Raw genomic sequence first — 27,091 nt, 5'->3', positions numbered from 1 at the left:
ACAACAAACAAGTCAGTATCTTGACATACATGTTAACCTTACCTTGTATACCCAATTGTTGTTTGTCCGGACAGGTTGTGTGTCCGGACGATCAATTTTTAGAAAGTCATTTGAAAAAATTTACAAGGGAAGTTTTATCAATTTTTAGTACAAAATGTCAGGAAATATTAAAGAGAACAAAATAGAAGACGAATACAACTATTGAATTCGTATTTTTAGTGTAATCCAAAGACAAAAAAGAAGGCTTCAAAAATATAAAGTGTCCAGACACCCGACCCCTCATCCTACTTACAATTCTCGAAAACAATAACTTCTTTGCATCATTGGACTACTGTAGAGAGCCCAATTAACACGATACAAAAAGCTGATTGTTTACAAACTACAAAGTAGTAACATGTGTTTCAATTCCTTGACTTTGTTATTTCGCTTTCAATTTGACCCTTGTGCACGGTCATGCTGCGTGTGTTCAATATGTCATGATAATATACAGTTTGCACATTGCCGTTGAGATTTAGTTGCTGAAGCTGCCCCCCCCCCCCTACAAAAAAAAAGAATATTAATGAATAAATGAAGAAAAAATAAATTAAGAAATAAAAAATAATATGATAATAATAATAAGATGAATAAAAATAAAATAAAATTGTCACAAATGATAATAATAATAATAATACACAGTTCTTGTATAGCGCATATCACAATAAAAATCATTACATCCTTCAACATAATTCATCGAAAACTAGTACTTTTATGCAGATTTGACTCTCTACTTGCCAGCTCTTTATGAGGTAATACTAAATTTATTGGTCGATTCTGGGGCTTGTTAGTGTCTCATTTCGAGGCCCTGACGGGTGCTCTTTGTCGATTATAAACCCGACCGAGCGAAACGAGGGATCTATGGTGAGCGACCGCTCAGGCCATACTCGCGAGATAGCTAATATGTAAGATTAGCTGCAAAGGCCTCGAAAAGAGGCTACGGGCTTTTTTGTCAATTCCAAAAAAGGGAAATATGATAGAAAAGGGAAAGGTGGAGGAGAAAACGAGAGAAAAGTCTCATAAAAGAGGCATCTTGATGTAACGAAATTATACCCCTCCCCCCATTTCAGGGTAGACATCGCCTGAGTCATGGGGCGACCGCCCAGTGATTATCCGGGTAGTGAAAGAGAAAGAGGAAAAAAAAGAGAAGAGGAGAAAGAAAAGGGGAAAGTGAGGAGTGTCATGAACATCAAAAAATGATTTAAGGGGAAAAGGGTAGTCCCCCCAGCCCTATAATCAAAATAATCTGTCGCCACCCCTGACTAGATTCTCATCGGAGTCTCCTTGAGATCTTTAGGACTATAAGCACCCTTACGATGAGGGAGCCATTCAAATTAAAAAAATCTTGTGAGAGTGCTGGGTTATTGGATAATTTCCAAGATCGATTTCATCGATATCATATATTATTAGGGGCCACGGAACGGTTTTCAAAGTGGAGGGGGCTAAGCGAAAAGTGGGGGGGGGGGGGCTGACCATGCAAAAATTCACAATCCTATGGTCATTTTTACGTTTTTGTACACGGTTTTGGAAAAAAGTGGGGGGGGGGGGGTTAAAGCCCCCAGCCCCCGCTTCCGCGGCCCCTCATTATATAACTATATAAATTAAAAAAACACAAATGCGTGTGATATTCTAGTGGTCCACCACCCTTAATTAAGTTTGCGATTAACCGTATATAGTGAGATTTTATAAATTCACAAAACATTACTATCTCTTCCGTGTCCGGGCAACTACAATAAAATTATATTATTTGGAAATTGCCATGCTAATCAAAATCGACTTAAAACCATATAGCGGCGCTACAGCAGTGTCGTATGGAGGGGATGTGGGGCTTGTGAGGTCATGCCCCCCCCCCCCCTCCCCGAAAAAAAAATCACGATTAAATAACGATTACGAAAAAAGAAAAAGGAGAAAAGAAAATGAAATGAAAATTACAGGGTTAAAATTTGATACTATTTTTTGAATAATACGACAAATCAAATTTATCCCAAAATAGATTGAGTAAAAGCCCGTGCCTGTCCCCCCCCCCCCCCCAAAAAAAGGGGCTCTTTACACCGCCACCCTACGGGGCGGCCGCGTCCTAGCTGCTGCAGATTCTTATTCTGTTTCTGTGTATGGTAACTCCCATAGGAACTCGACAGGAAACCTTTTGCTCGTAAACGCAAAGCCAGAGGCGTCGATCCTGGGGGGGGGGGGCATCGCCCCAGCACCAATGAAAATATTGGGGTGGCAAGCATATCGCTTTCCCCCCCCCCCTTAATAATTTTGTAAGTGAACAAATAATGATAAAATTTCAATGTTAAACAGGAATCAGCAAATTAACCTAACACAATATAAAATGTAGTTTTTACATCTATAGTAGGCCTACAGTACAAAATCATGATTTCTCCGCGCTGGAAATATTTATATCTTAATACATATAGAAGAATTCACTGAGCAAAATGCCGAAAATCTCATCAAAATCGGATAACAATTAATAAAGTTATTGAAGTTCAATTAAGTTTAGCAATATTTTGTGAAAACAGTCGTCATGAATATTCATTAGGTGGGCTGATGATGTGTGACGTTCCCCACTTTGCGTTTCTTATGTTATTACATAAAATCATAATTTTTATTATTATTTCATACTTGTGTGAATAATATGTCTCCCTTATAATGAAATAAGTTGCAGCAATAAATAACTAATGCACTTAATCAGTTGTCAATCCAATTTTTCTAGTTCTTGGAGGAAAAAAATTGAATAAACCTAATTTCATATAACTAGATACAAAAGAACAAGTGGGGATGTGACATCATCGATCAGCCCACCTAATGAATATTCATGACGACTGTTTTCACAATATTAATATTTAATTGCTAAACTTTAAGATTCAATAACTTTGTTATTTTTTGTTATCCGATTTTGATAAAATTTTCAGCATTTTGCTCAGTGAATTCTTTAAGCTATAAATACTTTCAGCTAGCCCGGACCATCCCTTTATTAAGGCTTCCCAGAAGGAAAAACCAGTAAGACCAGTAAGAATTTTTACTGGTTTCCAGTTGAATTTTACTGGTTTCCAGTATATTTTTAATGGGCCAGTTGATTTTTAACTGGACCAGTAAAAATCAACTGGAGACCAGTTCCAACAATTGCATTCCAGTTGAAGCAATTAGTAATACCAGTTAAATTGTTTTTCATCAAACTGGTGTTACTGGTCCAATAAATGGTTTCCAGTAGATTTTTACTGGTTTCCAGTATATGTTTACTGGACCAGTTGATTTTTAACTGGACCAGTAAAAATCAACTGGAGACCAGTTCAAACAATTGCATTCTAGTTGAAGCAAATAGTAATACCAGTTAAATTGTTTTTCATCAAACTGGTGTTACTGGTCCAATAAATAATGATTTTATTTCAAGTCAGATCATTTGACGAATTATGGAAAATGAATCTTGCAATTCAGAGAAAGTTATCGATTGTTATCATCATTCTTCTTATAATTATCATAATTATTATTTGCATGATTATTATGATCATTGTTATCATTCTTATTACTGTTATCATTGTTATTGATATTGTAATTATTATTATTAATATTATCATAATTATCGAGTATTAACATTATCATTAAAACAATTATTTCCTTTAATTATGATTAAGAGCAAGATAAATTCCTCTGATATAGTCAACTGGTCTTAAGTAATTCATTGTTTGAAATTGAACTGGTCAAGACCAGTAATACCAGTAATTCTGATGATGCTGATCACGTGGTTTACCTCATTTGCATATTTCCTGTTTTTAAAAGAAAAATCAGAATTTAGCATGGAATATCCTTGCAATGGCACTCATTGTTGTTTAAACACTTTCTAAATAAGTGTGTGAACTAGTTCACAATGAAAATGTGTAATTTCATATATCACATTTAAAATAACAGCAGAAAAATTAATTTACTAACCATCTTTTCCATCACCGTGACATTTCACTGACCATGGTATATAACAAAGCAAAGGCATGTAATAAATTGATCCAGTAAGACCAGTACGAGGACCAGTGAGACCAGTTCAAGGACCATGTCAGACCAGTAGAAAATACCAGTAAAGACCAGCTTAAATTGGATACCAGTATGAAGACAAGTGAGACCAGTAACAACCACCAGTAACAACACCAGTATAAAATTCCAGTTATTCAAGACCAGTTTAATTTTTAACTGGACCAGTAAAATTTTAACTGGACCAGTATGACCAGTTAGACCAGTAAACCGATGTTCCAATTTCCAGAGTTACCAGTTAAAATTCTACTGGTCTAACGTCTAACTGGTCCAGTGGAACTGGTTTTACCTTCTGGGTTTGCTCAACTAAGTACCTCACGCAGATGATAATCTCATGGTGAAATTATCCGTTTGCACCTATTCCATTTTTTTTGCATATAAGTGCCCCTTTTTTCTTTGCCCCCCTCCCCCAAACGAAATACGTAATTCCGCCGCCCCTGTCTTAATTGTTGATTGAAATACCAGTCCTGCAGACGACGACAGTTTTTTTTAGCGACATCGAGTCAGGTGACCTGATCGTCGGTCACATGATCTACCGTACATAATTATGATCGTCTAAAGTCGACGACGACGGCTTCATTATGACTAGATTTTAACGTTAACGTTGGAGGAGCTAACTTATTTTGTTCACGATAGAGACAAATCTCTGAATGTCTGTCGCTCTGCCTGCTGCAGAATGTGAGGTGAAATTTGAACTATGTTTATATTTTTTAAATCATTTTTATAATGCGATGAGATAGTATCTGAGACTGAGTCTGACTCTGAGATAGTGATCAGTGACAGTGTCCAGTGCAGTGCAGTGTCACTATCACTAGTATCAGTGACAGTGACGACTGAGTCTCGGCTCAGACTCAGTCACTCACACTGAGATTGCTGATTCATTGGACAGGCCATGGAATGGATAGACGAAAACGCAAAAGCTTCGGTCTCTGTTATAATGGTTGTTCCGCTGAAAACCGTTGGCTCCACTCACCAAATACAGAGACCGAAGTTCTAGCTCGATCTGTACAGGGACTCGATGATATGTTTATGACTTATGTATTGAATTTGGATAAAACAGGGAAGTGAAGTTGTGCGACAGCCAAAGTACGGTACCGTCGTAAGTCACTATTTTTTCCCCTTTTAAGTTTATTTTTCCATGTTTTGGTGCATTTCAGGCCAAAAGGGGATAATAACCTTTATTTTGGTACAGTTCTTTATATATTTTCATGAAATGAAGACAAAAATCGATGAGCCCCGTCGGGGGGAATTTGCATTGTCAATGTCATGATTTTTAACCCCCTATAATAATATGGTGGCTGGACGATAGCGAGCCATCTGTGTACGAGGAGAAAAAAAAAAAAATGTTAAAAAACTCCTCGAAACAGACGGCTGCCAGCTGTCTAGGAATGGATGGCGTGGCGTGATTGCCTTTTTTCGTCAGCATTCCAAGGTCACACCAGTCCTAGGTGACTAGGTCATGATCAATGACAATGGTCAGTGGCACTTGCACAGTGCCATAGGCGGCGGAAGTCCCCCCCCCCCCCCAAATTTGAGGTGGGGGGACGGTCCCCCTTCAATTTTTTGCTGATAACTTTTTTTTGTTTTGTTTTTTTGGAAAGAGTTCCATATGCACCCCCCATAACAAAAGATTGTTGAGGCTTCCGGTTCGTTCTCTTCAGATTTTTCTCTTCTTCTTTGTTCCCCCGGTATTCGAGGATCAGCGAAGGTGGGATGATTTTATTATACATGTAGTTGGTTATTTCAAAATGTGTATTTCTTATACTCGATCTAGTTATTTATCAATGACAGACAATGCAAAGTGTCGTTTAGTTTGCTCCCCATTCAAACCACTCATTCAGTGAACAAGGTTATGTCATGATATAACCTTGTTCTCTGTTACTATTCCCTGTGTGGGGAAATAAGGTTGGCAATGTTTGGCTTATTTTCTCTTGTTTTGGGGGACAAATGCTTGATTTTTTTACACTGCCAGTTTCCATTACAGCTATTCATAATATATCTTGGTTCTAAACTAAATTGAAGTCTTTCAAATATTTTCTTCTAAATTAAGTTTTTCCACCAATAGAGGGCCTACACGAAAATATACCCCAAATTCATGTTTTTGAGCACTCCGGTGAATACAAAAATGATCCCCATGTTACTAAATGAAAAATAGATTGCAACTCTATGGAAATTAGTATTTTTGGTTACAAATGTGGAATTTTAATGATTTTTAAAAATGTGTGTTGTATAGATCTACAATTAGATTCCCCACACTCCCACAGCCCTCAGGCAGGGTGGTAGCAGTGAATTAGTACTTTACACCATGAATTCTGCTAGGTAATAATGATATGTTTTTATGACCTCCAGGCCAGAGACAGCATTGCACATATACACCATGATATCTACATCCTCCAGCAAGCATTTCTTCCAGCCACTCTCCTCATGCAGCACTAAACTGATCATACCCACCCTCATCATTGTAACGGCAGTATGCATTCAAGCGACCTCCGCCTTCATGACCCCTGACATGATACTGAAGTTAACCACAGCAGGGCGCCCTCCGATGGTGCCCCATGTCCAGGGCGAGGTCTCCGGCAGGTGCAAGACGGAACTGGCTGCCGTCATTTCAGCAGAGACCTCTGAGCTTCTTCAGGGTGAGTTGAGACTCTTCCATGTCACACCAAACTGATGTTAGGGCCCCTTAACACAAAGCTTAGCAATCATTGTACATACAAGAATCTCTTTATGATTGAATGCACTGACCATAATGTTCAATTAGTCGTAAAAATCAAGCTTACAATCAAATAAATTTCTAACTTCGGGGTCGACATTGCGCACCAGGGTTGTGATAAAAAAACGTTTTAAATGTGCCAACCCTGTTGCGCACAGGGGACTGTAGCACACAGTGCTAGTGTACTGTAATGCGACTGTGATGCTTCAAAAATGAAAACCATATGGCAAGAATTCACCAAAAACGGTCTAAATTTTGCAAAGAAATATGCGGGCAAATTTCTCTCCCACCTCCTGGACCCTCCCAAACTGCTTATCCGGTCAAGCCGCGTTGGCCATGCATTCAAGCACTTAAGTTCTAGCGCGCACAGCAGATGTCTACTTTTTCTCATGAGGCATCGCGGATTATGGCCTTTCTGCTGCAACTGATAGACTTCACACAATTTTGTGGATCCACCGAATCGCTAACCTTTGTGTTACGGGGACCAGACTGATGAAAGTTAGTTCTGTCAGTTTGGAGTCGACTTTGTTGGTATGACTAGTGTAAAAGTGATAGATTTATAATAGCCTTGTATGTAAGTTGGAGCCAGCAGGATGTTGACTTGGGTTGTATTCCAAATGATAGGATCAAAGTTACAGCCCTGCATGGCTGTGGGAAGGGTGCTGCATGTATTATTATTAGTTTGCTTGTCATATTTCTCCAAATTGACCCTTTTTGTAGTGAAACCCTTTTTTTTTTTGCTTGTCAGATTTACTTCGGCACCCCCAGTAAAAAAAAAAATGTTTCCAGGGCCCTGCAGTCATGAACAAGACTTCCGATTTTTTATTGTACAATATCATTTTTAACCTAAGGTTATTCACTTCTTTTTGTTTTATATGTTTTATTGTTCAAATCAAATGAAAACGTAAGGTTATTCTCAATGCTGCTGTTTCCAGATCTGGCAATTAAAGCTGGTCATGATACCAAATTTGATAATGATCTGCATTTGTCACTTTTATAGCAGTGAATACATCTGAATTAGTTTGGGGTTCATTAGCTGATCGAATATGCCACATCATACAATAATAATGGAATATATTTTGATACATTAATCCCCCTCCCCAGAGTTTTGTGTTGGTGCTACTTAATACTTGAGCTGCCATTCCTGCCAACCATAATTGTGAAAAAAACAACCTATTCATTTCTTTTCATCCTATTTTTAATCCTAGAATCTCATTTTTTGTTCAAAATTTGAAAAATGTACAAAAAATAGTAATTCTTACAAGTTTCAAAAATCCTAATTCTATGGGAAGATTCTATTTAGTGTCACGTCCTACTTAATTGGATAAAATCAAACTACATACAATTGGCAGCTCTGAATAAGCTTATCTGATGTTGCAGAAAGAAGCAATCGATAATTATGAAAAATAGCCCCCTAATTTTTTTTTTTTTTTACCTGAATTTCAATGCAGTGGTGGACTCGTTTGGGAAGCCGGAGTCTGGTCTACTGGTTGGCAATGCGGTGTGGATGGGTCACTATGATGAATGCAAGAGCATTACAGGATTCAACTTCTGCATGTCCTATCTTCAGCTGACGCTCCCCCAAAACGGCTCTATAGTTCCTAGTCCTACTGGCGTAAGTAGGCCTATCTCAATACATTTCAATTTGATTTCAATTGAAAATGAAAAGTCATCTTAATTGTTTCATTTGTGACTGGTCAGCCACCCCAAAACCTTTGATAAGTCGCCCGAAATGGATTTTAAGATTTTGTTGGATTTTGATATTTTTATCGGATTTTGAGGTTTTTATTGGATTTTTGAAAGAGCACGTCCAAAGCTTTGAAATGACATATTACTTTTCAGAATTGATCAACAATTTATGTGATCCCCCACAACTACTTGATTGAATGGATAAGAAATTCAGTGAGAGTTTGAAAGAATTTAAGGAGAAAACAAGTTTTGAAGTCTTGGGGGGCGGGGTGGGGATTCACTCAAGCATGAGAGGTGCACACTGCATATACAAATCCCACTGAAACTTCCAAGTAGTCTGGAAACAAATGGTGTTAGACGAACTGTTGTATCTCATCTTTAATAGTTACCTTTTCAACTTATTTGTACATTAGTAAGAAGAAGAATTACTCTTTCAGATTTTTAAGCCAATTTTTAAATTTTTACTTTTTGAAGACCAAATTACTATTTTAGAGCTATTTACAGAGAATCTCCCCCCGGCAACTTATTTTTGGTTTTGCGGGTCGACCTTTCTTTAAAGTTTCAATCTGGGTCTGCACTTGCAGACTAGTTTGCCACCTGGAAAGGGTTGAATTTTCAATTGATAATATATTCATTATGAATAGATTTTATTTGCTTTTAATTTGATACCATGTATTCATGATGATGATCGATTTCCATGGAAGCGCCGTGGTGTAGTGGTTTTGACTCTCGCCTTGTAATCAGAGGGTCGTGTGTTCGAATCCCACCATGGCCTAGCGCCCTTTGGCAAGGCGTTAATCCACACTTTGCCACTCTCACCCAGGTGCTAATTGGGTACCGGTAGGAAGCAACCATCATTGTGGTTGGTTTTAGCAAGTTTGCGCCTAACAGACTGCTTGGAATGCTATGAATCCAGTGACCGGGTAATAATAATTGTAAAGCGCTTTGAACAGTCTGAAAGTGCTATTTAAATGGCAATTATTATTATTATTATTATCTCATTTTCAGCAAACACAGTTGATGTGGGGAGTGTGTGTTCCAGAATCCTGCTCAGACTCGGATGTACTCTATGCTCTACAAGACCTACTTAGTAAGTAGGTCTATTTATTAGTACTACTAAAAAACATTAATAGTATTCATTACAATGCAATGCAGTATCAATTTGTTGCATAGAGTCAAACCTGTCTTAGCGGCCACCTGTGTATAGTGGTCACCTGCTTACAGTGGCCACTTCAAATTTTCCTGCAGGAAATTGGTGTGTTGTAGACCCTGTCTAATGTACTGGCCACCCATTTTGCATCCCTCGGTGAATATCCGACCTTCTATAGCGGCCACTAAAAATGGGCTGTGCCGAAACTTTCGACTCCAAAACTTGTTGAATATAGCGTTTGCGCTTGCTCTTGTAACTGCAATTTTACATGAATACATCTTCAATCTTACCGCCATCCCATTATTAGCTATAGGTTGTTACGTAACTTCTATTTGGATTTGGATTTCTTTTCATTGATATTTTACAGATTTAGTCGAAGCTCCCTTTGATATCTCAGCTGTGAATGCTTCTTCGGTCCTATGTGCACAGGATCCACCTGCTCCATACGATGCTGTTGGTTTTATTTTAACAATGTAAGTTAAAATTTACATGCTTTTTTTTAAACAATATTCAGCTTTTTTTATTCATAGAAAATGGTAACAAATGAAGGATAGAATGCAAAATATATGTCAGTCAGATGATATGAGTAGGTAAATAATTTAACATGTTTGAAAGTCTTCTTGAATATTGACTACAATAGTGCTACAGAAAATATAATATATTTATTTCTATTAAAATTGCTGCACGAGAGAAGAGAACTGAAGAGAACAATAACATGCTAATTCACCACTCAATTTGTTCATACCAAACTAATTATGTTACCCAGTCGCTAAGCAAGTACTTTTCTCCCCAAAACATTTTAGTTTCTCTGTATGGATAAAATTATAGGCTACTAGTAGTTCATTCTTTATATTATTGATGATTATCTCAAAATGTGTATTTTTAAGACTCATTATTTATAACACACAGTCAATGAGAGACCACATAAAACATTGGTCAGTCTGCCCCCTCCCCCTCTTAAATAAAAGCATCATTCTTTGTGCTCCGTAGGGCAGTCATAGGCTTACTAGGGACTCTGATGGTGCTTGGGGCTTTCCTGGATACCACCTTGCGATCCGTCCACTACAAGGCCCCGCCCACCAGTCGGCAGCTGGTTATCAACAGGACAACCAACGTGTACCCCTACCAGAGGGTTGGGAGCCCCTCAGGGGATGAGGGGAGGGGCACATCCCAAGCAGAAGAGATGGAGGTGCAGTACCTGGAAGAGACACCCACAGGTGAGCTCTTACAGCTCTTCAAGTACACCGTGTACTACATGTGTCTGAGGGGAAAAAAAGGGGGGGGCTCGGGGCGAATTCGCCCCCGAAATGCTCAAAAGAGCCCTGAAAAATAAAAAAGAGCCCCCGAAAATCTATCTTTACTGCAGTGTTAAAGCTTATCCAATAAAGCAGTAGGTTGTGAAAAGTAGCCCCTGAAAATAAAAAAAAATATTTTTTTGCCTGTGTCTTGTGTCTGCAGGCATGGGATTTTTCTGTGGATCCACATAGTTTTGCGAATTTCGAAATCCTGACCATAAATCATTTCCACTTCTGGTTGTTGTTTTTTCTGCAGATTGCAATTTTGTTCTAGAATCGGCGTGGCTCTGTGACTGATTTCCATGACCTGACTAATGCCTAGTAAAATAGCACTCGCACTAGCAAACCTACCTTTTGTGATGGACATGATAGACGAATGTCAGAAATGGATTTAATTAATCTTCAGAAAGGACAGTTCTTCCAGTCTAGTATCAGTCAAAAGTATAAAATGCATCAAAAGCATGAATTTTAGTACCTAAAAACTTCTACCCATCCCTAAAAATGAATACCCCTAAAAAATCGGACCAAAATCATCATTTGGTGTTTGAAAATAGTGAAATATAAAGTGACGGGGAACAGCATCTTAGTTATATCCCATACACTAACACATGTTGCATTTATACTCTTCTAAAGTAAATGATGATTTTTATGTCACAGATATCTTTAAATTGTCTCCCAAAATTTGTTTTTTTAATCCATGTGAACAAAATTGAAAATAACATGGATCAAAGTTAGTATTTTTTTTTAATGTAAGATGTTTGTAAATGTAATGTTAGCCTCTGCCTTTATATTAACTCTTCTATTTTTTCATTTTTTGTAGCATGCACCAGGGCCTGGCAGCAGTTCCTGTTATGTTTTGCTGTTAATCGCAACCTCAAGAAGCTGCTCTCGTCAAAGACTGGAGAGGGCGGTATAGGCTGCCTCAACGGCATTCGGGTCATCAGTATGACCTGGGTCATCTTGGGTCATGTGCCGCTTTTTATGATTTCGGCCGGAATTGTCGGTAAGTTGGATTTCTCCATGTGTTAAATTTGTAGAATGTACATACGTGTATGGACTTTGCAGGAGCTGAGGGAACCGATGACATAGCCTTCACTTTTGGTCTCTGTGGCTTCTATTCTTGAGCCACGTTTAATTCAACTCTTGTCTAAATTTCTGGTTTGCCCCATAGGTAACCAATCGTGACACAAATATATAGTAGTACAGATTCCATTATTCAGCTCATCTGTTACTAGGATTATTCATAAATGAATTACTTTTCTTTGCCATTATAGCATGGAGAAAGAGCACAGCAAACACACAATAGACATTGTTAACAAACAATTTTCATATATTCAACTGCCCATAAGTTGAGCACAGAGTTTGACCATGGTCTAAGTTGTTAAAACTGCACTTTAGAATATTTATTTCCAATTGGTCTAATGTAAATTTGTCCAATGACCAACTCTTCTGCTATCATGTAGTCTACCGTAAGTTTGTCCACTATCCACATGGTCTAATTGCCATTTCGTCCACTCACCATTTCGTCTAATAACCAGTCGGTCCAGTAGCCATTTTGTTCATATACCATTTAGTCTAATTGGACTAAGTGTTAATTGGGCGGAATGACTGAAAAAAATTGGGTATTAGACCAACTAATTATGAGACGAAATGGTCATAGATAAACTGTCGATCAGACAGAGTGATTTTTGGACCAAGTGGCTGTTAAACTTGTTGATGAACAGAATGGCATAAAATGAAGTTATACAGTGTGATGTGTGGGGGCAAAGCTGGCCTGCGCCCCCCTTGCACAATTAAAATGTGTCACGTAAAAATGCTGTTACAATTGTCAAATTTTTCCTTGGGGGAAAATGTGCCCCCCCCCCCCCTTTGGAAAATCCTGGATCCGCCCCTGGATGGAGTAGTACATAGATACCCTATTTCTTTTTCACTATACAAATAATGAATGTTTATGAGTGCAATGGACAGAATACTTCATGAGGTGAAAGATGAAATGATCCATTAAACGAGGCATAGCCGAGTTGAATGGATCATTATTTCATCTTTCACTGAATGAAGTATTCTGTCCTTGCATGAATGAAAAACATTCATTATTTGGGTTATATGACACCTAAACAATGTTGTTGTTTTTTTTCAGATGAAATTCACGAATTTCGATGCAAAACATGCTCATGTAGTGCGAGTTTGGTCTGTTGATTGTTACGTCATTACAACATGCTCACTGCTGGTGCATGAGCTGCAGTCTCGGTGCGCAAATGCAATGGACAAAATCGTATGGATCCCAAATTGCACGGTTGATGACGTCATTGCACAATGGGTTGAATGAACGATATCAAACAACCAATCAAATCACAAGGATCTATCTACAGGTGTCATATAAGTTTGTCTATTTGTTTCCATTATTTTGATTCTTATAGGGAATCCATTGTATGCCTTCCAGTACACCAGCCGGTTTGGGATTCAAGTAGTGGTTAACGCTTATTTCTCAGTCGATTCTTTCTTCTTTCTCAGGTAATTTTGGATTGAGTTTCATTATAAGCTCTTGAATACTCAGTTAGTAGATTTCCATAGGCTTTGTACAATGACCATCCAGTTCCAGTAACTGATAGTTGATTGAATAAATATGTGATATTTTCTTGCAGTAAAACCTGTACGTGTAAAAATCACCTATTTGGAGACCTGGGCCCTATCTTACAAACAGTCACGATTGATCCAATCAATCGTAACTATGGAAAGCCAGCAAAGTCAAAATATGAAATGCATGCTTGTTTAAAACAAATTCTAGATATGAATCCATATCCATAAATTCATTGATTTTTTGACAATTTGGAGTGTTCTTTGATTACAAAGGACATTTTGCAAATTTCCTGTAGAAAAAATTATGACACTGATGGATTTCCATAGAGTTACGATTGATCGGATCAATCGTAACTCTTTGTACAACGGGGATCTGGGCCCTATCTTACAAAGAGTTAAGATTGATCCGATCAATCACAACTATGGACGGCCAGCAACGTCAACATCTATTATGCATGTTTCTTCAAAATATTTTCTAACTATGATGTATATTCAGGTATTCATTGTTTTCTTGAAAATTCACTATGCTTCTCTTTGTTTACAAAGGACATATTGCAAATTTCCTGTAGAAAAAATTATGACACCGATGGAATTCCATAGAGTTACGATTGATTGAATCAATTGTGACTCTTTGTAAGACGGGGCACTGAAATACTTCCGTAGGCAAAATGTCTTTGGACCAGGTGGGTGTTTCATAAAGCTGTTCGTAAGTTAAGAGCAACTTTAAGAACGACTGGTGATCCTTTCTTTCGGTAAATGGTATACACTATGGCGATGGTTCATCGCGTAAGAAAGGATTACCAGTCGTTTTTAAAGTCGCTCTTAACTTACGAACAGCTTTATGAAACGGCCCCCAGATTACTTGATAAAGCCATACCCATGAAAAGAAAAGAGAGTGCCTGTATGATTAGGTTACTGTTACAAAAGGAGTTTTACCTGAAAGATATGATGGTAGAAGAGCAAGGGCATCGTGGTCTTGTGGTTCAGACTCCCTTCTTTTAATCTGTAGTTATTGTATACTTGTGGGTCCTAGTCGCAGAGCTGCCAAGTAGTACGATTTTTCCGTATTTAGTACGTTTTTGCAACCAAAATACAGCAGTACGTTTTTTCTTTTTTTTACAAAATCGAAATTTATTGAGAAAAATCATCTCTATATGTCTCTATTTCATAAAACGTACACAAATATGGTTATTAGATCAATGTAATTTCAGGTAACTTCAATCATTTTGTAAAAACCAGGGTGAGATATACACAAGTTTCAATGTTGTTGTTTTTTTCATCTGCAAGAGCAGTGCACATTTTAGCTTGCATGCAGCTTGAGCGCCGTGATGGGCGAGTGCGCCAAGCATTTTATTATGAAATACACTTTTTTGGGGAAAAATACAAAATATTTATCTCACACGGTAAAAATACTGATTTTTTGTCAAAATACTGATTTGGGGGGATAAGAATACTGAAAATGCAAAATACAACTTGGCAGCTCTGTAGTCGGTTTCAAACAAGTTCGCAAAACGTCGAAAATGGGTTTTAATGTCTTTGTTACAAATGTTTATAATTGTGATATTTTAATTTCAGCGGGCTGCTGGTTGCCTATATGTCTTTGGGCAGGATGGCAAAGAGCGGAGGAAAGCTACCTTGGTTTTGGTTTTATTTCCACCGGTACTGGAGGTAAGGATTTGCTTGTTATTTCAATTCAATTTCAATTTCAATTCAATTTCAATTCAATTTCAATTCAATTCATTCTAAACTGGCCTTGAGGGTGACATGAAATATATTGCCCGAAACAGAATCATACTGGCATGAGTCTGTAGACAAGGGTAATGTGAGGTTCTTTTTGAAAGGGCATGTATTTGATGTTTTATTATGATTTAAATTGAAGATCTAGAGCAAAAATCATGGAAATGGAATGGTATACCTCCCTTTTAATCCGTATTCAACTCAAGGGGTGGGAGTCAAATTGACCCTCAACAAATTTTACGACTACACTGCCACTCAAAATGTTTTAATATGTTCCTATAGCCATGTTCTTTTGATAATCAAATGTCTCAAATCAGTAATCGACATCTGGCAAACATTCCAATTAGTGTAAAAATTAGTTCATGGATGATGATGACGATGATCAACAGCATTCATATTGCACCATTTTTCTGTTCAAAACATTCATAGGCGCGGGCTCATCCAATTAAAGCTAATTATTACACATCTGCTGAAATAAGTGAGTTTTGAGGGACGATTTGAAAAGTTCAATGTTGTCAATTTCACGGAGTGAAGAAGGGAGGGATGTCTAGAGGCGTGGAGCAATAGATGAAAAGGCATGGTCTCCATATCCTTTTAGGTGTGTGATGGGTACATGACGAGTGACACCAGTACCAGATTGGAAGCCAGGACGTAGACGGCGTTCTATTAGTTAATGGATGCCGATTGTTGGTAAACTAATTGAATGCATCGATGGTTGGAGACCTACATGCAACTAGCATGTTTTAATTCTGTTCTCTCTCTCACCAAACAGGTTAACTCCTGCGTTGGGTATGACCACGTTGATCTGGCTCTTCTTAAAACCCTATCTTGGATCGGGACCGGTCTGGCAGTCCAACGTCTCGGACCCGTTCTGTTCTCGGGACTGGTGGGTCAACCTACTGTACATCAATAACTTTTACCATAATGATGTAAGCATAATAACTTCATGATATATCCTACATTACTTACATGTATCATATCTTAGCGGTATATCTTACTCATTGAACAATATGTAACCCAAAGAAAAGTAATATTAGATAACATATCTCTCCTGGTAATTCAAAAAATTAACATTTAATTCTGTGGCGCTCATTCTTTTGAAATGTCCTCTGCTGAGCTTTAAAACAACTTACATATACCTGATACTGTTAAACATTAAAGCTAATTCTTGAGAATCATTTAAGTCCCTTTTGTAGACATTCCTTTTTGTTAGATAACATGTAGAAAGTCATATACCTATCATTGATTATGTGCTTCTCGGTAAACGGGTTTAGTCCTTCATCTCCATTCTTTTCTACTTTTAAAGTTCACAGTGACGTGATGATATTACCACTATATGCACTATATGAGCAATGTTTATTATTAATAATTCTGTTTCTTTTATTCTGTCCCTTGCTTCATGAAACAAATGTATACCTTGTACAGGGAAGCCTTTCTTTTGGGTTTTTTTTTCTTCATTTTGAATTAACTTCTTGTTCTCATTTCATGAAGACTTCTAATGATAATACATGTACGTGCACATTTCTAATAACAAGTATACTATCAGCCAATCAAATTGAAGGATTGCAATACTGAGCTTTAAACTGTTATTACACATTTGTTATTATAGCAAGCTTTGTAAAATTGGCCCCAGGATATAGGGGTGACTATTGCTACATGTAACTACTCTAATTTGCGGGTGAGTTGCAAGTGAATCACCCGCAACTCAAGTGCAAGGCTTGTACAGAGCAATATGACAGGACATTAATACACATAATTCTGTTGGTTTTCTCTTCACTCTCAGTGTATAGCTTGGGTATGGTATCTAGCTAATGATATGCAGTTCTTTATCATCAGTCCTATTCTACTAATCATGCTACACAGGTGAGAGTTATATGTATTCTAATACACTTTTGGGGCTTATTGTTTGGTATACATGTACCACATTTCTACTACTACTACACTGTACATGTACTTCTTCTTCTGCTACTACTACTACTACTACTAAAACTACTACTTTGCACTAATACTGTGACTACTACTAATACTTCTTTCAATAGGACAACTATAGTACTACTGTTACTACTACTACTATAACTACTACTACCAATGCTACTTCCACTACTACTACTTCTACTACTATTACTACGACTACTACTACTACTTCTACTACTACTACTACTACTACTACTACTTCAACTACCACTATTACTACTACTACTACTACTACTACTACTACTACTACTACTACTACTACATGTACTATTACTAGTTCTACTTCTACCACTATTACTATTACTACTACTACTGATAATAATCATAATAATGATAATTAAACTAGTAGTTCTACTTTTACCACTACTAGTAATATTACCACTACTACTGCCATTACCACTGCTATTACCACTTCTATTCCTACTGATATCCCTATTTCTAGTTCATTTTTATGCATCTTTATTTTCCGTTCTCTCTCTCTCTCTTTCAAGAATCCTAGTACTCCTTACAACAAATTCATTTTGGGTATGATGACTAAATACAGGTGGTTTGATTTGACACTCACTGTTTGATAAGATGGTCTCTAAATGATCTACATCATTCATCTTTGTACATAACAGTACTGTTGTTATCTGTTGTGTATATTTGTAATGGAGCAGGTGCAAATTTTATGTATATATATATTTTTTTTTTTTCAGGTATACTCATTTATTTTTTCTTTCAGGCGACCATTGCTTGGACTGCTTAGTCTTTTTGGAATCTGTGTGGCCAGCTCAGTTACTACAGGTCTACTCATGGCAAAACATAATTTCTCAGTACTTTTTCTGTAAGTGCATTTGAATATGAGTATTAAATATGACTACAGGGACTTGTTTGAAGCTGTCTCAATATGCATGCATATTGTACAAGTGAATAAGTTGTTGATAGTGGTTTGTTTTTACAAAAAAATTAAACCCAAAGTGAACATGAGATATTTAACATTCACATATATTTTTTAGTAGACAGAGACTTAAAGGCCCGTATTCTCAAAAGAGCAACAATATACGTCATGATAAAGATAACACTGGATCGGGGTGCTGGATATGCGTCCTCAGGGACGCGTTCTTATAATTAAAGTAGGTTATAATGGTAAAGTGCAGAGCCTTTATGACAAAGTACATGTAGAGCCATATTCTTGAAAGAAATATCTCCCATTTTCATGATTTTGCTCTCGATGTCTGATTTGGATAATAAAAATATCGACTGGCTCTTCTTTCGGGAAACATGAAATATATTACCCTTAAAAGAACCATATTGCCCTCGTCTCAAGAATCGGGCCAATATGATTCTTTTGTGGGCAATATGTTTGACGTTCCCCTCAAGGCCAGTGGATATTACATTATTTTTGTATCTAGGATCACTGTATTACAAGAACTAATACATATTTAAAGGCCACCTGCGCATAAAGGCTGCATTTCTCATCTCCCGTGTATGGCCTTTATATACAGGCGATCTTATAATTAATATAATTAAAATATGTTGTAAGGGTAAAATGCAGAGCCTGACCCCTGATATAAACATGACAAAGTTAAACCATATTATTGAAAGAAATATATCTAAATATATTTTGCTCTAGATGTCTGATGTGGATAAAAATATCGACTGGCTCTTTCGGGAAATCACTACTTCCAGGATCACTTTATTACAAGAACTTATACATAAGGGCCACCTGCGCATAAATGGCCATTATATACAGGCCTCTCTGTGTAACTTGTACATTCTGTGTCCTCTTCTCTTCACAGCGATGCATCAAATCCAAATCCCCCAACGGATCAAAGCCAATCCTTTACAGAGGTGATCTACGATAAACCTTACTGCCGCATTGCACCTTATATGGTCGGCATGGCGATGGGATACCTTCTACATAAAATCAAGAAAGACAATGTCAAACTGCATCCGGTAAGATCAATTAATTTCTCACTTTGTGTTGTCATCATTCACATCGATTTGTGAAAGAAGCACATAAACGTAAATAGCCCTGACTTGTAATAATGACGAATGCACAATTTCTATAACAAGTTTACTATCAGCCCATCTAATTGAAGACTTTTCTATATCTTTTCTAATTTTCCTGCTATTTAAAAAAAACTCTTTATCAGGGTGAACTGCACCTCGAGAGACCACCTACATGTAAATGCAACCCGTAGTATATAACAATGGAAAAACTTTAGAAACTGTTGTTTCAAAGGAATGCGTGGTTTCAATTGTGCCATGATACAAAAACAATGCAGACTTTGGGTACATGATTACCCCTATGTTATCACATACGCTAATAATTTAGTCCAGTATTAAGTGCCTACTTTAATGATAGTAATAGAAAATAATATAGTATTTATATAGCACATATTAGGATATCTGTGCGCTTTACAGATGAAATAATGAAATAATAATTACAAGAAATAATGACAATAATTTTTTTAAAAAATTTATAGCTTTTTATTCAGACTTTCATTTGATCCAAGTCCATAATATTCCCAAGACATTGTGCATTTTCATCATTATGCGACACGCACAAATGAAGGGCATTCAGCATTTCATGTGCGAAATGTGCGAACATGCTTTCCAATGATGTACGGTAATCAGTTTGTGATGCTTCAAAATACGTGATATTTTTTTGCCAGCCATTCAGGGTGTGGTTATAGGTAAAAAATCTGATATAGTCTTAAAAATCAGATGTCAATAAGGAATATGTAAAAGAGTGGCATGACGCCAGATCAGGGTCCCATTAAAGATAAATGCCAGTTGTGGTAACGATCTCAAAATGACTTTTTACAGAATCTAATATAATGACCACACAAGTGTCTGTTTGTATGAATGAAATATATGTGCCAAATGATTCTGGAAGAAATAGTGTAATTGCTGAGAAATAAGCAAAATCAGCGCGGATTCTGTCACTTCCGTCGGGTCTTTATTCCAGCAATAATAATACACTGTCCCACGTGTGCGTATCTGTGTTGGCGATCTTCAGTGTGATCGTTTTTCAGCTTAGATTTTATGATTTCACAAAGTTCAGTTTATGTAACTGTACCAGATCTAGATCCACGATGATATAGTAATACCTAACCTTGGTTAAACAGACTTTCTCAAGAAATCAGTGTTTTACTGCAACAAAGACTTGTTATAGTAACATGCAGAATTTCTATAATAAATTTACTATCGGACAGAAGGATATCAGTAGCTTTTAATTGTTGTTGCATATTTGTTATTACAACAAGTTTTATGAAATGGGGGCCGGTTTCTTAAAGCTGGTTGTACATTAAGAGCGACTTTAAGAACAACTGGTGATCCTTTCTTGTGGTAAATGATATTAACCATTAAATGATTATTGGTGATTATTGAGAGCATAATAAAGGTTCACCAGTCGTTCTTAAAGTCCCTTTTAACTTACAGACAGCTTTGAAACACCCACTGGGTCCTAGAAGATTTAATCATATCACTGTTTTATGTTTCTCTTTCAAAAAATAGTCTGTAGTGGTGGTAGGATGGGGTGTTGCTACAGCCGTAGGAATGGCGGTGGTATACGGGCTGTACGGAGGTTACAACAGTCATCCCCTTAGTACGACGGAGAACGCCGTCTACATGGCACTATGTCGGTTTGCTTGGGCGGTCAGCCTCTCCTGGGTTGTGTTTGCCTGTCACTATGGATACGGAGGTGAGTTACGAGCCATTCAAGGGAGGAGGGGGGGAGGGTGTTTCACAAAGATTTAAGTGCGACTTTTGAACTTGCAATCGATCGCAAGTCAATTTCGGGTCCCCAAATGAATTAAAAGTCCTGCATTTGCAACTGATTGATGGTGTGCTTCTTGCATCAACGAATGCAAATTGATTTGCTTGAGTTAAACTTGATATATCACTTGTGACTTTGCATCTGAAATTTGCAATTGATTGCAAATATTTTCTTGCAAGTTGCAACAGCCCCTTAGAGTCACACCTAAATTCCCAGTTTGCGTGTGGTATTAATCATCACTGCATTGGCTGAGTCATGCTCAGAGGATGCGCTCTTCTGTGTATTGATCATTGAGATTGTGAGATTTATATCATGTGTGCGTCAGCACTACGCGTGACACTTAACCCTAAATAGACTGGGCTATTTTGATGCCTAAGAAGACTGGGGGGGCTGATTCAGCCCCCCCCCCCCTATGATCTCGGCCGTCGACCGCGCGATCGCGATGAAAATTGGCACGTGCATTACCCATGGCATAATCTCTAAGACTGTGGGATCAAATTTTCCGAAAAATCTCATAATTCATTAATTATGCTAATTTATGCGTAAAATCAAAGATTTGCTCTAATTAACTAAATAAGGCCTCTAAACTGCTAATGTTTTATTCACAGACTCTTTGAAGGATTCTGATCAATTGTACTTTTAAAAAAAATTCAATATCACAATTCTTTTCTTATGTATTTTATTGTTTTTAAACTTTCTTATGTATTTCTTTGTTTTTTGATTTTTTGTTTTTTATTGTTTTTTCAATGGAAATCGTCCGCTACTTTATTTTGACCATAAACAAGATGAAATTAATTGAGTTTGATTAGTAAAATTGAAAATAATGATACATTTATGAATTTTGGCTAAATACACAATTTGCATTGGATTTGTACACAAATTCACGTTTTTGAACAATTTGTTGCGTAATTTCGGAACCACGTACCCGGGCGTCGCAAATTTGGTCTCAAAAGTTGCGCAAGACTTTTAAAAAAAAAGTCATGGAACGGCGCGGCGCCAGCTTTTCGCGTTACAGATTTATCGCGAAAAATGTCAAGGGGGGGCTGAATCAGCCCCCCCCCCCAATATTTTTAGGGTTAAATGTTTGAGAAACACCCCCATCACAAAATGGGAAATGCCTTGAGTACTTCTTACAACATGGCCCGAATTCACCGAGGAGGTTTACTCAGATTTACTCTTGTTTTTTATATTAAATTTAGAATTAAATAAATAATTATCTAAAACAAAGCAAGGGCAATGTTACATGGAGCTCCCTCTTCAAGAACTCAGGGGAGTTCTTTTAGTTCCCCCTTTAAAATTTTTCGCAATAAATCTGTAACACGAAAGATATCACACTGCGACTATTCTTTACTTTTTTCTTCAAGTCTTGTGCAACTTTTAAGATGAAATACACAATGCAGGGGTACACCTTTTTCGAGGTTATGCAACATTTCGCTTGCGCATGTCAGACGCAAAATTGCTCAGAGACATGATTCCATGTACAAATCCAATGCAAACTCTGTGTGTAGCCAAAATTCACAAACGTATCATTATTTTTTTTAAACTTTTATTAAAAGCAATTGATTTCCTGTTTTCTTATGTCCTCAAGACAGTGAGGACATAAGAAAACAGGATTGGCCGGAGTGGGAAGTACTGGTGGTAAATACCACCTCGATAATTTTTGAGGAAAAATGGGAAATACATGTAGTTGGAAATACGGGGCAATACTTTATCATGCTTCTTGAATATTTCAGGTATTGCCTTGGTGTTCCTCAAGCATATATTCCAGCATTTCCCCCTCCCTGTACGTCCTTAGTACTTTTCAGCAATCAACAGGTTTTTCCTAGAACATTCCACCTGGGCGGGTACCTAAATGTCCCGGGGAATTGCCAACCCAACAAGAAAAACACAATTGTGACTACTTGTGGGGGTGTCATGGTCTAGTTGTTACACCTCTCGTCTTTTAATCAGGGGGACATGAGTTCGAATCCCAGCCATGGTGTGTTTTCCTTAAACAAAAAAACACATTGTGTTGCACACAGCACCTAATAAATCTATGTTATATCTATATCATATTATTATTATTATTTTTACATTTATGTTCATACTGTTACTATTGTAATATCTAGGTTGGATCAACGACTTTCTGAGTTGGGAGTTGTGGATACCGATGAGTCGCCTGACATATTCGGCCTATCTTCTTCATCCTATCGTCATCATAATCTACGGCTACAACTTGACCAACACCTACTTCTACTCCATCTATACTCTGGTAAGGCTCTATTTAGCTACTACACCCATTGAGCTCTTTGCTCACAATCTCTCAGGCTCAGACGGGGGGAGGACAATTCGTTATAATTATTTGCATAATTATTTTTATTGTTATTACTATTGATAGTTAGGGTAGTGATAGTAAAACTCATGATGGAAGCGTCCTGGTGTAGTGGTTCCGACGCTCACCTTGTAAACAGAGGGTGACATGTTCGAATTTCACCGCTGCCTAGCATTCTTAGGCAAGACGTCACTCCACACTTTGTCACTCTGCACCCAGGTGTTAAATGGGTAATATGTTGAGATAGAGCTGTGCAGAATATGTATGGGAGAGAGCATAAACTGAACGATGCATTAGTAAAGATAATGTGAAGATATTTTTTAAACAGAATTTTGTAGACTTTGAGGTTTTGTCGCATCGCTTGTGTGATAGGTGACAGAGCAATGAGTTGGGGAAATCATTTATTACTATTATATTATTATTATTATTATTGTCACTTATTTTATTGTATAATGTTAAACTTCTGCCAACCTGAACAATTATTTGTGGCGAACTTGTCTCCTCCTACTGACTTTCTCAAACCAAGTAATGGCACTTGGCTCAAGATGGTACTTGGCTTGAGAAACTTCACAGGAGTGGACGAAAGCTCGCCATAGTGTGTCACACAAAAAAGGAAACCCCTTTTCAGGGATAGATGTCACAATTAATAAATGTTTTCACTATTAATTTGATACTCATGGCAAGAGTGGAATCTCATCACTGATTTGAATCCAACAGCTTAGCAAATCGTTCACGAACGGTAGATGATAAACAATGAATATTGAGATATCACAAAAGATTTGCGCAGAATCTGAATCCACTCTCATTTCAGGGATCAGTGAGAGAAACTTAACATAGAATACACAAGAAATGCTAATGAGCCAATCGTCGAGTAAGCAGGGTGGTTGTATCACGAACCAATCTTGTCCAATTTTTTTGCGCAACCTGGTTTTGGCATTAAAATTTTACACTAGTCTTGCTCATTAATGCATAAAGTGTTCGTCACATATTAGGTATCAAATTAAAGAGGTATAATTGAATTATGTGTTTATGTAAATGATATATCATTAATGCATAAAGTGTTCTGCTTATATTAGGTATCAAATTAAAGAGGTATAATTGAATTATATGTTAATGTAAATGATATATCATAATTCATTTGCCTTTGAGGAAAAAAAGACATGGGAATCCTGAGGCCTGTCTTTCAAAGAGTTACACGTGATCCAATCAATCGTAACTCTATGGAAATCCATCAATGTCATAATTTTTTTTAATAGAAATTTGCACAATGTCCTTTGTAAACAGAGAAACACAGTGAACTTTCAAGAAAACAATGAATCCAGGAATATACATCCTAGTTAGAAAATATTTTGAACAATCTTGCATAATAGATGTTGACATGGCTGGCCGTCCATAGTTGTGATTGATCGGATCAATCACACCTCTTTGTAAGATGGGGGCCTAATTTCCTTTTTCTGGGACTCACTGTATAGCTTACCATCCCCACTGACCTGATTGAAAGTTTTCTGTATTATTTTGTTCATTTTGCTGCAGGCATTTGAGGTTGCTGCCTTCATAGCCCTTGGCTACATGGCTGCTATCTTGATGGCAGTAGCAATCGAGTTCCCGTTTGGAAACCTGGAAAGAATGATCATGCCATCAACAGACAAGAAGACCAAGTAGCTGAATGTATATTCAAGATGGTGACACGACATATGCTCCTGCGACATTTGCTCCAGTCTTAATATCTCATAGGGTTATGATTAGGATCATAATGGAGTTTTTGGTTCAGATTAAAGTAAAGAAATACAATTATATGTTTCTTTTGATCCAAAGACTCCTGGAGCTCTTAATAATGCTCTGGTTAAACTTCAGAATTGTATATCAGATATAAGACAGTGGATGATAGTGAATAAGCTAAAACTAAATGACAAAAAACTGAATTTTTTGTTGCGGCCTCTACTTATAACTTGCACAATCTTCCAAATGTTGATGTTGATGGTACACTCATTAGACCATCAGAAAAAATACGAAACCTTGGTGTCATATTTGATTCCTGCATATCAATGTCGTACCATATCTCTCATATCTGTAGCACAGTCACTTTTTATTTAAGGAATATTTCTAGAATCAGAAGGTTCATTGACCAGTCTGCCTGTCACAATGCTGTTCGTTCATTGGTTCTATCTCGTATTGATTATTGCATTGGGCTTCCTTCTACAATTCCCTCTAATCAATTAATCCGTATTCAACGACTACAAAATTGGGCAGCACGATTAATTTTACAGGTTTCCCGAGATCATCTTTCCCAATCACTCTTTAATTCTCTTCACTGGCTTCCTTTTAAACAGAGAATTACGTCCAAATTGCTCTTGATTGTCTATAAAACACTGAATAAACAGGCTCCACAGTATTTAAGTAACTGCTTGAATCTGTATACACCAACTAGAGCACTTAGGTCGGCCAGTGATCACCTTCGCCTCACATATTCATTAACTCGTACATTAGTTGGTGACAGAACTTTTATGGTGTCGGCTTCAAAATCCTGGAAGGACCTGCCACTAATAATTAGACAGTCTCCAACAGCAATTTTCAAAAAGTCATTAAAAACTCATCTCTTTCGTACTTTGTAGTTTTTAATATTACATTTAATTAATTCATTGTAAGCGCTTTGGGCATAATGGGAAAAGCGCAGTACAAATAATAAGTAATAATAATAATATAAAAGGATTAGGGTCTATTTAATTTTTTAGGTTAAGTTTTACATGTATGTTTGGCATAACATGCAGGTTTCCCATTAGAGCAATTGTCACCAGAGCTTTTCTCTTGAAACCAGTATGATTTATGGCCTGGTACATGTACGTTTGATCTTTAGGATACGGTGACACGGAGTTTGCTCCTGCGACATTGGCAACAGGCTTTATTTCAGGCAAGATGAAGGTTTAAGGATTGCAGTAGGGTTTTATGATGGGTTTCGGATATGGTACAGTGTTAAATCTCGTTTGAAGTTGGTCATTCCATACGCTATGAGGAATATGCCGGAGCAATTGTCGCTGGAACAAATGTCGTGGAATTATTGTAAACATGCTATTACTTATGTTAAGTTTAAAGCCTCTTGATTAGAAATCGCCAAATATGAATGTTGGTATTGTGGTGCACATTTGACAATCAAATACTGGTGCCAAGACTGTAGACCTATAGACTCATGCCAAAACATATTCTGTTGTTTCATTTGGTTGATAGACGATACTTGGTTATTTTTTAATATCCACGTAGAAAAGGAAATCTTAACCAAGCTTTAATTTTTCTTATGAATTCTTTAGTGCCATTTATTGATCCCTGCATAAAAACAGTGGGTGTTAATGTATACAGTGGGAAGTTTATTGTGTACATGTAGCAATGTCGAGTTTTGTCAACTCGATCTTAGCACATTCCTCATACAGTTCCCAGGGGCGGATCTAAAAAAAAAAAAAAAAAGCAAAAAAAATGTAAGGTCTTCACTTTCAAAAGGGGGTGGAGGGCACACTTCTATTTTGACAACATTTTAACATCACAAATTTTAATTTTGCCTCTCAAAAGGTGGGGGGGGGGGAGGGCACAGTCCAGAAAAAGTAGCCAAAAATGATTTATGAAATATCATCTTTTATTTGTGAACATGCAATTTCAAAATTTACAGGCCTAGATTGAACTGTTGATAACTGTATAATATGTCGTGGAGTTTATTGCAGAGCAATCTTCATGTCAACTTCCATTAAGTTGTGTTCTAAGAATCCATGTACTATTCATCTTATTCTTCATAGTTGTACATATAATTTTTGCTGCAATTTAATGTTCATCTTTCAAT

The 27,091-nt window shown here is 37.2% G+C and overlaps 1 protein-coding gene across 4 annotated transcripts; it reads left to right on the top strand.

The window, feature by feature from the left end:
* Positions 1 to 4,580: 4,580 nt before the first annotated feature.
* LOC129258761 (nose resistant to fluoxetine protein 6-like) lies at positions 4,581 to 26,707 on the top strand. 4 transcript variants are annotated; one of them, XM_064098750.1, is made up of 16 exons: positions 4,581 to 4,739; positions 6,406 to 6,692; positions 8,221 to 8,384; positions 9,467 to 9,548; positions 9,976 to 10,081; positions 10,599 to 10,825; positions 11,724 to 11,906; positions 13,321 to 13,414; positions 15,056 to 15,148; positions 15,990 to 16,146; positions 17,001 to 17,080; positions 17,916 to 18,017; positions 18,973 to 19,129; positions 20,696 to 20,882; positions 23,066 to 23,208; positions 24,802 to 26,707. In XM_064098750.1, the coding sequence occupies exons 2-16, from the start codon at positions 6,434 to 6,436 to the stop codon at positions 24,928 to 24,930; spliced, it is 2,163 nt and encodes a 720-aa protein (XP_063954820.1). In that variant the 5' UTR covers positions 4,581 to 4,739; positions 6,406 to 6,433; the 3' UTR covers positions 24,931 to 26,707. The 4 variants fall into 4 exon arrangements, with proteins under 4 accessions (XP_063954820.1, XP_063954821.1, XP_063954822.1 ...); XM_064098751.1 differs by having other exon boundaries at positions 4,581 to 5,155; XM_064098752.1 differs by lacking the exon at positions 17,001 to 17,080 and having other exon boundaries at positions 4,582 to 4,739; positions 17,890 to 18,017.
* Positions 26,708 to 27,091: the final 384 nt, after the last annotated feature.

This window comes from Lytechinus pictus, chromosome 4, assembly GCF_037042905.1.
Source record: "Lytechinus pictus isolate F3 Inbred chromosome 4, Lp3.0, whole genome shotgun sequence".
In the NCBI taxonomy this organism is placed as follows: domain Eukaryota; kingdom Metazoa; phylum Echinodermata; class Echinoidea; order Temnopleuroida; family Toxopneustidae; genus Lytechinus; species Lytechinus pictus.
This window is presented reverse-complemented; position numbering and strand designations above follow the sequence as displayed.